Source organism: Salvelinus namaycush, chromosome 3, assembly GCF_016432855.1.
Source record: "Salvelinus namaycush isolate Seneca chromosome 3, SaNama_1.0, whole genome shotgun sequence".
NCBI lineage: Eukaryota > Metazoa > Chordata > Actinopteri > Salmoniformes > Salmonidae > Salvelinus > Salvelinus namaycush.
The window spans coordinates 19,263,791-19,274,859 of NC_052309.1; the positions used below are offsets into that span (position 1 = coordinate 19,263,791).

General features: G+C 42.8%; 1 protein-coding gene across 3 annotated transcripts; it reads right to left on the reverse strand.

Moving 5' to 3' along the window:
* Positions 1-1,773: 1,773 nt before the first annotated feature.
* Positions 1,774-10,798, reverse strand: LOC120044258 (short transient receptor potential channel 7-like). Of its 3 annotated transcripts, XM_038988864.1 has the most exons (11): positions 10,042-10,798; positions 7,300-7,482; positions 6,748-6,912; positions 6,001-6,217; positions 5,568-5,810; positions 5,146-5,410; positions 4,742-4,937; positions 4,230-4,451; positions 4,041-4,115; positions 3,860-3,935; positions 1,774-2,141 (listed from the first exon to the last, which is right to left on the reverse strand). In XM_038988864.1, exons 1-11 carry the CDS (start codon positions 10,792-10,794, stop codon positions 2,002-2,004), a joined length of 2,535 nt encoding a protein of 844 aa, XP_038844792.1. In that variant the 5' UTR covers positions 10,795-10,798; the 3' UTR covers positions 1,774-2,001. The 3 variants fall into 3 exon arrangements, with proteins under 3 accessions (XP_038844792.1, XP_038844794.1, XP_038844793.1); XM_038988866.1 differs by lacking the exon at positions 4,041-4,115 and having other exon boundaries at positions 4,254-4,451; XM_038988865.1 differs by lacking the exon at positions 4,041-4,115.
* Between the last annotated feature and the right edge of the window lie 271 nt (positions 10,799-11,069).

An 11,069-nucleotide genomic window follows, 5' to 3' on the forward strand; every position in this document is an offset into this window, starting at 1 on the left:
CAACGAACCGCCCTTGCTGTCTCTGCCTGGCCGGTTCCCCTTTCTCCACTGGGATTCTCTGCCTCTAACCCTATTACAGGGGCTGAGTCACTGGCTTACTGGTGCTCTTCCATGCCGTCCCTAGCAGGGGTGCGTCACTTGAGTGGGTTGAGTCACTGACGTGATCTTCCTGTCTGGGTTGGCGCCCCCCTTGGGTTGTGCCGTGGCGGAGATCTTTGTGGGCTATACTTGTCTTTGTCTCAGGTTGGTAAGTTGGTGGTTGAAGATATCCCTCTAGTGGTGTGGAGGCTGTGCTTTGGCAAACTGGGTGGGGATATATCCTGCCTGTTTGGCCCTGTCCGGGGGTATCGTCAGATGGGGCCACAGTGTCTCCCGACCCCTCCTCTCTCAGCCTCCAGTATTTATGCTGCAGTAGTTTGTGTCGGGGGCTAGGGTCAGTCTGTTATATCTGGAGTATTTCTCCTGTCTTATCCGGTGTCCTGTGTGAATTTAAGTATGCTCTCTCTAATTCTCTTTCTTTCTTTCTTTCTTTCTTTCTTTCTTTCTTTCTTTCTTTCTTTCTTTCTTTCTTTCTTTCTTTCTCTCTCTCGGAGGACCTGAGCCCTAGGACCATGCCTCAGGACTACCTGGCATGATGACTCCTTGCTGTCCCCAGTCCACCTGGCCGTGCTGCTGCTCCAGTTTCAACTGTTCTGTCTGCGGCTATGGAACCCTGACCTGTTCACCGGACCTGCTGTTTTCAACTCTCTAGAGACAGCAGGAGCAGTAGAGACACTCTGAATGATCGGCTATGAAAAGCCATCTGACATTTACTCCTGAGGTGCTGACCTGTTGCACCCTCGACAACCACTGTGATTATTATTATTTGACCCTGCTGGTCATCTTTGAACATTTGAATATCTTGGCCATGTTCTGTTATAATCTCCACCCGGCACAGCCAGAAGAGGACTGGCCACCCCGCATACCCTGGTTCCTCTCTCGATTTCTTCCTAGGTTCTGGCCTTTCTAGGAAGTTTTTCCTAGCCATAGCTGACATCAGCTGATGTAAGAAGGGCTTTATAAATACATTTGATTTGATCAATAATACAGGCAGTTCTACTTAATAATAATGATTTTATTACTAAAATTCTAAATATTTCAATAAGCATTTTTTATATATATATATTATATAAAGTAAAATATTACTGTCTACACACATCCCATTAAAATAACGCCTAGGTTATCCTACTATTTTACAATCAGAATGATTAATGTGAATATATATTTAAAATCTATAGAGGAACACAACTACAAGTAGCCTACCCTACCTCAATGCGGAGTGCAATCCCATAATCTAACTGTCACATCTGCTCCTGCAATACCCTCTACTGCTCATCATGTGTCTCCACTCCCCCAGCACTCTCTCCCTCTTGCTGTGTGTGTGTGTGTGATTGTGTGGGCGGAGACAGGTGTGCTGGAGTCAGAGCAGATCCCCACCAGCTGCAACCTGTCCATAATCAAGACCTCTACAAATCCTCAGTCCTGCCACTTCCACCCTGCCAAATCATAATCTCTGCTCAGTCAGTCTACGCGTCTAGGCATTTGTTACTATTAGATCCTGTTGTGCCTGTTTTCCTTGCCTGATGCTGTTTTCCTCTCCGCTACAGTTCCGCCCGCTCTGACTCTGGTCCCTGTCTCGTAATCCTGCTACTCTGTCCTGGATTCCCCACTCTACTACTCCCTTGGATTCCCCTCCGGACCTGCTTACCCTGTCCCAACCACTCTCGCTCCAGCCTCAGCCTCCGCACCTGGTTTCCTGCAATCCACCCGAGCTTCCCCTGGCCTGCATTCCATCTTCCCCGTGTTTCAAGAAATACCTTAGTTACTTCATCCCAGTCCCCTCGTCTGACTCTGCTCTTGGGTTCCCCTGTTCCACTCTGTGTAACACTAACAACATACTATGAATCTAAGTTTGAAGGTTTTATACAAAGCTCTTATACAGAGGACACCCCTCAACTTCCATCAAGGTTTCTTGGCGTTCTTGCTAAGCTTGTCACCAAGCTGTTGGATCAAGTCAGCTAGTTCTTCTGTGGCCTGAGACTTCTCTTCCAGAAGCTCATATCGCAGGCTGGAGATGTCCTGCTTGATCTCCTTCAGCTCCCCTGCAAATGATGCACCACAGGTTATTAATCACTCAATCCACTACAGCTTCATGTCACGGCCTTGCATTTGTAAGAATGATCAGTCTTCTGATCATACACATCAGCTTTCTGATCTTACACATGGATTAGAGGTCGACCGATTAATCGGAATGGCCGGTTAATCGGAATGGCCGATTTCAAGTTTTCATAACAATCGGAAATCGGTATTTTCGGTATTTTTTTACACCTTTATTTAATCTTTATTTAACTAGGCAAGTCAGTTAAGAACACATTCTTATTTTCAATGACGGCCTAGGAACGTTCTGCCTCAGGGGCAGAACGACAGATTTTTAACCTTGTCAGCTCGGGAGATCCAATCTTGCAACCTTACAGTTAACTAGTCCAATGCTCTAACACCTGATTACATTGCACTCCACGAAGAGCCTGCCTGTTAGCGAATGCAGTAAGCTAAGGTAAGTTGCTAGCTAGCATTAAACTTATCTTATAAAAAACAATCAATCAATGACTGTCATTGCTCCAATGTGTACTTAACCATAAACATCAATGCCTTTCTTAAAATCAATACACAAGTATATATTTTTAAACCTGCATATTTAGCTAAAAGAAATCCAGGTTAGCAGGCAATATTAACCAGGAAAATTGTGTAATTTCTCTTGCGTTCATTGCACGCAGAGTCAGGGTATATGCAACAGTTTGGGCCGCCTGGCTCTGCGAACTAATTTGCCAGAATTTTACGTAATTATGACAACATTGAAGGTTGTGCAATGTAACAGGAATATTTAGACTCATGGATGCCACCCGTTAGATAAAATACGGAATGGAATAAACGTTTTGTTTTCGAGATGATAGTTTCCGGATTAGTCAAAGGTATATGGTTTAGAGAGAAATATTCGACGCGTTATAATTCCTGTAATAACTTGCGTCTGAACTTGAAAGGGGTTCCTTCGTTATTTTACCGTTCATGTCTTCCATAGAGAATGTCTTGATCTACTTCAAATAAGGTCTGTGTTTCGTGCAGGCTCAAACCGCCTCGATGTTTTGATACCCGTGTAAATCTCACTAGGATAAGGTAACGTTTGTCAACATATTTTCATAAATCCACTCTACAAAAAAAATGATCTTCGCTTGTATTTAGCCAATATTGATCAGAGTTACCTTGTCCTATGGATATCTACACAGTTATAAAATTGGCACGGTGGTGTAAGCCTACACGAAACACAGACCTTATTTTAAGTGAATCTAAAAATATCCTATGGAATGAAGGAACCGCTTTTCAGATTTTGCTAGAAGGTGTCATGGGAATTATGACTCACACTTTGGTTGTCAATTCTTACCATGCCCATTATTAAAATAGGATTTCCTGCATATAGAAATTAAAGTTTTTGTTTTCAACATTCATCACAGGTAACTTAAACTCTATTTTTATTCAAACAGTTGAGAGTATTTGTCTCCTAAGCAGACTCTTCAGTATCATTGTCACTTCAGAGCTGTGTGTGTGTGTATTTATGTATTATATTAAGTTAAAATAAAAGTGTTCATTGTTCATTCAGTATTGTTGCAATTGTCATTATTACAAAAATGTGTGCGTGTGTATGATATATATATAAAAAAAAAAAAATATTATATATATATATAAAAAAATCGGCCGATTAATCGGTATTGGCTTTTTTTTGTCCTCCAATAATCGGTATCGGCATCTAATATGAATCATAAATCACCTTCGTTGATTTCGTCATTTTCACTGTCAACCTGAGCCTTTAGCACATATCGCTTAATGAGCCTCTTCATCAGTTTCTGTCAAGAAAAGAGAGAATCTTAAGACAACAGTTCAAAATGTAGCACTTCTGAGTATCGTCTGATCTTGCTAATTAATCAAATTGACTGGTATGGAGGAAGTACCTGGTATCGAGTAGGATGTTTAATGGTGAAGTCATCTTGCCCTGGTGTCCTCGTTTGAGGTCTGTACTGCTTGATCTGAAACAGAACAGAAACCACACACGCATTAAAAAATCCATTAAAGACTGACAACATCTAACGAGGCAGATATACAAATCGGCTACAGCCACTCCCTCAAAGCCGACTTCTGACCTTAAATCGCAAATTGATCATGGCCGTCTCCCGCTGGTTGTCTTGGAGACAGGCTTTGGCCTTGCACAGCCTCACCAGACAAGCCCTTGTGCGCAGGACTAGGTAGTAGAAGGACTTGGGGCTGGGAACCAGGTTAAATGGTGGGGGAAGAGTATGTCCCTCGTCAAAGTAGGACAGCCAGAGTTTAGCACGGGCAAACTTCCACTCCACATCAGCATCCTCCTGTTGAGATTGAGACAGACCTCCAGTGAGAGCATAATTGGAGAGTGATAGGAGAGAGGCAATGACTCATTTATTTTAACTCATCTAGTATGGTCTGATTATTTTACAAAACTGCTCGCAACATTACACTCATAAAATGGTACATGAATACAACATGAACATAACAGTATAATACTCACACATACTCTAAATGGACATTATTCCCCTTTGAACTCAAAACTGTGATTATTGACATTTGATTTCCTGTGAATTCCCTTGTGGTGTTCAGGCATATTGCTTCCTAGTCTCACCTCAATCTCCTGATAGGAGTGATTGATCATTGCAATCAGCATGTTGAGCAGTACGATTACCATGGTTACATTGTAGATGCCAAAGAGAACATAACCAATGTTCTCTATGAACTTATGGTCATACTTCAAGACCACAGAGATAACTTCAGACAAGCCGAAGATGGACCAAAATAGAGTCTTAAAGCTCTCCTCCACTCTGTGAACACATATAAACACAAATAATCAAACACAACACACACAGACTCACGCACACACACACACACACACACACACACACACACACACACACACGAGCGGTATACGTGTGGACACAGACATTAACACATAACACACAAAATGAATAAATACACATACATCTCTACTTAAAGCATTTCATTTACAAGAATAGGCAGGAGGGTACTTACGTGGTGAAGGCAGGGTTGTACTTGGCACCAAGGTAATAAGAATATAGATTGAACATGCCAATCATGAAAGCCAGGAAGACCATTATGAAAATGACCATGAACTTGACGATGTCCTTGACCGTCCGGCCTAGGGAGATTTGAAGTGGGCCGAAGCTCTCATTGGCAGGCAAGATGTAGGCAATGCGGGAGAAACTGAGCACCACTGCAATGGAGTACAAACCCTCGGAGATGAGCTGAGGATCGGAGGGTAACCACCTGTTCCTTGCTGAGAGAGCGAGAGAGAAACGGTGGCAGCACTTGTTCGTTTTATGACACAAAGGTTACTGTAATGCTACATACACACCATGTTAGCCTGTAGACAGAGTTGGACCTATGCTATTATTATAATCATCTTTTAATAAAAACATATCACTTTCACTCACCATGGGTGTAATAGGCTACATTTGGAGGCAGTGAGGCGTTGCTCAGGTCTATGTTGGGCATGTTGGGAACATACATGTCCACATACAACTGGGCCTCAGAGGCCCTCAGGAAGGCCATGAGCCGAGCCATGAAGGATGCCACGAAGATGGACAGCATGCCAAAGTCTAGTACGTTCCAGAGGTGCATGATATACTCCCTTGGCCCATCAGCCCAGATCTCCTTACACTCCGACCAGATCATCCCTAACAAAGAGAAGAGTGCTTTTCAGTGCAAAAGCCATCTGTTTGGAGCATACGAGTGAAATTATTTCAGTACATTCAGATTTCATTCAGATTATACCGTGGTAAAGAGATATGAACAAGGAGATATGAATAGACTGGATAATAATGTCTCTCCCACAAAAGCAGCTCTTTGTAAATCAGAGTCATTTACCAATCACCCAATTCATGATGAGCATCTCAGTCCAGGAGAATTGACTGGTTTTGACCCTGAACACCTGAAGAGGGTGGTCTGTTATAGTCTCGTTGGGAAGGTTCTTTACTCCCTCGAAGCTGTCCGAGGCATTGATTACCAGCAGTCCAAGAAAGATGGTGAATGAAACAGCATGGGCCACAAACTTCATGAAGGGGCTACGGAGAATCTGACCGAACTGATACAGAGGAAATCAACCACATAAACAGCAACCATCAACCTCATGATATATACCAAAATCAAATCAAATTTTAATTGTCACACGCACCGAATACAAAAGGTGTAGACCTTACAGTGAGATGCTTACTTACAAGCCCTTAACCAACAATGCAGTTAAGAAAAATAAGTGTTAAGAAAAAAAGAAAAATAACAATTAAAGAGCAGCAGTAAAATAACTGTAGCGAGTGGATATACAGGGGGTACGGGTACAGAGTCAATGTGCGGGGGCACAGGTTAGTCTAGGTAATTGAGGTAATATGTACATGTAGGTAGAGGTAAAACATGTATTTTTTTTAGGCAAGTCAGGCAAGTCAGTTAAGAACAAATTCTTATTTACAATGACGGCCTACCCCGGCCAAACCCGGACGACGCTGGGACGATTGTGCGTCGCCCTGTGGGACTCCCAATCACGGCTGGATGTGATGCAGCCTGGATCATGTGTTAATGAGTGATTCTGAGAAGACAATAGAAAGGGGATTGTGTATGTACCTTACTGCAGGGCACTATCCAGTATGCGATTGAGAGGAAAGGAAGGCCAATAGCCACTCCCAGGACTATCCAGCATTTCACCCCAGCAGACTGCTGCCTAAGTCCAGCTAGGTTCTCATACCACAGGGTCAGGAGCTGCTGCTGGCAGTTAGGATGGGCCACAAACTGTGCACATAATGAAAAATAACTTTGACATACTACAACATTGATAACCAGAGGCAGAGGTTGTCTGTTTTGTCATACCTTGCATGTTATTGCATTGTAGAATCCCTACATTGATGGTTGTTAAACAGCTGTAAAACACCTATTTCATTTAGGCCCCATTCCAGTTTTTCTTTATAATAAACACTTTATAGGGGACGGGTAGAATGGGAAAATGTACTCAAAAGTGTGTTTCTCATTGTGCCCTTGAGATTGATTGCTATTCAAATGAAGACTACTGAGTGTTGTTAAAGACAATTACAGACACACACAAACACCAGAGGGAGATTAACATTTAAAATGGCCTTTTGAAAAAAATATGTTTGATTCAGCTTGAGTGATTCAGCTAACCTTCTTGACCTCGTACTTAATGGCCAGTTTGACCCGACTGAGGCAGGGTCGACTGTGATCGCCGGGCAAAGCTTGGTCCACATCCCCATTCAAAATGGCCTCCACCTCCTCCGTGTTTCTGCATAAGTCAAGCACTCCCACCACAAAGTCCTTACACTGCATGGACAGCTTCCTGTAGTCATTCTACACAGAGAGAGAGAGAATTATGTAAGAATGATTGAAAATGATGCAAACTCCAGGGGTCACAACTTTTGATGGATTGCTATTATGTGTCAGTCTCCCACTTTTTGGTCTGCATGTAAAATATTCTAATAGAAACCTGGAACACCACAGATCAACCATTTCTGCACTGACAAATCCTGCATATATTATCTTCTCTCATGAAGGTAGGGTGTGTGAGAGTTGGAGTTTGAATGCCAATGTTTGTCACACATTTTGGTTCTTTATAATGAGCATAAATTGTGCATTTGTGCGCACACATTTCTACATGTCTTTCTGAGGCTGTTCCTCAGAAAGAGGATAAACTGTATGTGTGCTTGTGAGTGTGTCTTTGTGACTAACTTCATACCCGTGTTAATCCTCAACCCAAACCACTTTTTGGTTTGATTAGCTTGATTACTGAGAGGTCAGTAGTCAGGACAAAATAACAAAAATATTAGACAGAACTCTCTGTGGATTACTTTTAATTAACAGCTCCCTCATACAGTAACAGAAGGATTCATAGTCGGCCCGAGGCATAAGCGACTGCTTAGGGGGCCCCAGCCGCTAGGGGTCCTCCGACCATTTGTTGTTGCAAAATCTCTCCGTCCCATGGAAAAAATGTGTAGAATTGCAGCAAACTAGCTTTAAAAAAAATCACTTAGGGCCCAAAAAAGGCTTGGGCCGGCCCTGCCAGGAGTCAACAGACTGGATATAAAAATCCTTGATTAATATTGTTCTTCTCTCACTGATTCTGAGAATTTAATTCCCCTTTGAGTGAATGTGGCTTATCTACAGGCACGTGCACAGATAGAGGTCTAAGGGTGCCTGAGCACCTGTCCTTTTGCCCTCCTATGAGAAAAGTGCCCTTCAGATTGGTGGCATTTTAAAATTATTACATTTTTATTTCCCTTATAGTCTATTTTCTCTCTTGTTAATGAAATACAATGGCTTTCAAACTAGCTATAGTTATTTCTCATGTTTTAATCTTGGAGTGTCCACAGGCAGACGCTACCGGCGATGAACAATAGTGTAGTGGCTTATACCTTTTAAATTGCGTGTCATCTCACAGTCAGGAACAGGGCAGGCTTTAATTTGACTGTTTGTTAGTAGGCCTAAAAGGCAGATGTCAGTAGCAGAACAAATTCCAATCACTGAACCCAGGAAGACTAGCTGTCGCCATTGGCATCGGATAATGGGGATCCCAATAAAATCTAAAGACTAGTTTGATTGTTTAAACAGAATAGATAACTAGCTAGCTACATTTGCATTTGCTTGGATCAGCTTATCAGGCCACATCAGCCCACCGCTGTTTTCCCTCTCTTTGAGCAGTAGGCTAATTTCTAACCATGTCACAAGGTCAATGACTGATTTGAGCGCGTTCACAATTTTCATTTTCTCAGAGAGGGTTCCAATAATATAAGAGTGTTTAATTTGCGGGAGTGTACTGAACATGAACTATATCTAGAGAGAGAGGAAAAGGGAAAGAGATGTGTGAGAATGATTGAAATGGGTCACATGGGTCAGTCTCTCCCTTTATGTTCTGCAGCTAAAATATTCCAATAGAAACCTGGAAACCCAGAGACCAACCTTTTCTGCACTGACAAATACTGTGGATATTTTCTTACCTCATTAAGGCAGGGTGTGAGAGTACGAGTTTGCATGCCAATGTTAGTGTTTGTCACACATAATGGTTCTTTATAATGAGCATGAACTGTGTGTGTGCGTCTGTGTGTGTTGGCGTGCGTCTACGTTTTTGTGTTCTGTGTGGCTCAGTTGGTAGAGCATGGAGCATGCAACACCAGGGTTGTGGGCTCAATTCCCACAGGGGACCAGTAAGAAAATAAAAAATGTATTAAAATGTATGCACTCACAACTGTAAGTCACTCTGGATAAGAGTGTCTGATAAATTATTAAAATGTATGAGGAGATACTGTATTTGTGTGTGTCTATATTCATACCCATCAATTTTAAACCTCAACACAATATTTGGAGAGGTCAGTAATCAGGATAAAATTGATTAGACAGACCTGTGGAGTATTTTTTATGAACAGCTCCAACAATACCAGGAGTCAACAAACTGGATATGAAAATCCCTGATTAGACTTATTCTTGAAAAAGCTACATGAATTTTGTGGGTGGGTAATATGTTGCAAAGCCTGACATACAGTACACTCAGATATTGCAATAATTTCTAAACATGTCACAAGGTCAATGACTCATTTGGGCGTGTTCCCAATCTTAATTTTCTCAAAGCGGTTCCAATAATATAAGTGTGTCATCACTCCAATAATATTTGAGCGTAGTGCACGTGTATTACCTGATTTGATCTCTGCCCAATTAATCATGTCTGTGTGATCAAAAGACTGAAATCAGCTCTTTCAGAAATATCGGCACAAAGCTTTGTGCCCATATTGTTAAATTAGTGAGAGGGTGGAGAGCATATGAGAGAGAAAGGAAGCCAATACATTACACCGATGAAAATATTATTTAACAGTAAACCCCCTTCTTCCAATCCTCAAGCTTGGTCTTTGTGTTTCTCACCTTGAACTCAGTCTCGATGTTGGCGAGGCGAGCCAGCTCGTTGCTGAGCTCCAGAGCGGTGAATACAGGGTCCTCACTAGACAGGGACAGGTAGGCAGCGCTGGCTAGCCCTTTATAAGCATTCATCCTGGAGCGGGAGTGGCTGAATGAGTCACGGCACTGCTTGTCATGACACTCGCTACACTTACAGAAGTAGTCATGGGGCTTCTCGATACGGGCTCCCTTCATCAACAGAGTGTGCACTATCTCGTACTCCTGGCAGTGTGCAGCCAGGATGACCGGGGTCACGTCATGGGAGAAACGCGTGCCATCTTCGTCGTAGGCATAAAAGTCATCATCTCGTAGCTCCTGCTCCAGGGGGCTTAAAGTGAGGCGTAGCCCACCTCCGAATGCAGGGTCGGCCAGGATAGCCTCTACGATACGCACATAGCCCTTACTGATGGCCAAGAGGAGGCCATCGCCCACACGAGCAAGACCCTCCTTCTTCAGCAGTAGTTCTGTCACTTCCAAGTGCTCATTACCCACGGCCAACTGCAGTGCATTCTGGCCCATGTAGTCCACACAGTTGACGTTGAGGGTCTTGGACTCTTCCAGCATCTTACGCACCACTGGGACGTTCCCATACTCAGCAGAGTCTAGGAAGCGCTCCTCCTCTGAAGTGAGACTGGTGCCCCGCTCCCTGAACATGTAGGCTGGTCCACGGATAGCCTGCCGACGACCCTTCTCTCGCACAGTAGTTTTTCTATGGTGCATGGTCTCAAATCTGAATGGAGAAAGACGGTGACAAAAAAACTATTCAGACCAGAAGGAAGATCACAGGAATTGAAAAGAAAAGTAAGTCGAAAAAAACATAACATTCAGAGCAGATGTTTACACTTTTCAAAATGATAGTTAAGGAGTGCTTGGATACTTTTTGTTTTCTACAATGGCATGATTATGGTATTTCAGCATGTATAATTAAGAAATAAGACTCGAGGAGGTGTGGTATATGGCCAATAAACCCCGACTAAGAGCTGTTCTTATGCACT

Coding starts and splice junctions, on each gene's coding strand:
- LOC120044258 (XM_038988864.1), bottom strand. CDS start 10,794: ATGCACCATAGAAAAACTACTGTGCGAGAGAAGGGTCGTCGGCAGGCT. Junction 5,811..6,000: donor CATCATGAATTGGGTGATTG/GTAAATGACTCT, acceptor TCTCTTTGTTAG/GGATGATCTGGTCGGAGTGT. Junction 3,936..4,040: donor AACATCCTACTCGATACCAG/GTACTTCCTCCA, acceptor TTTTCTTGACAG/AAACTGATGAAGAGGCTCAT.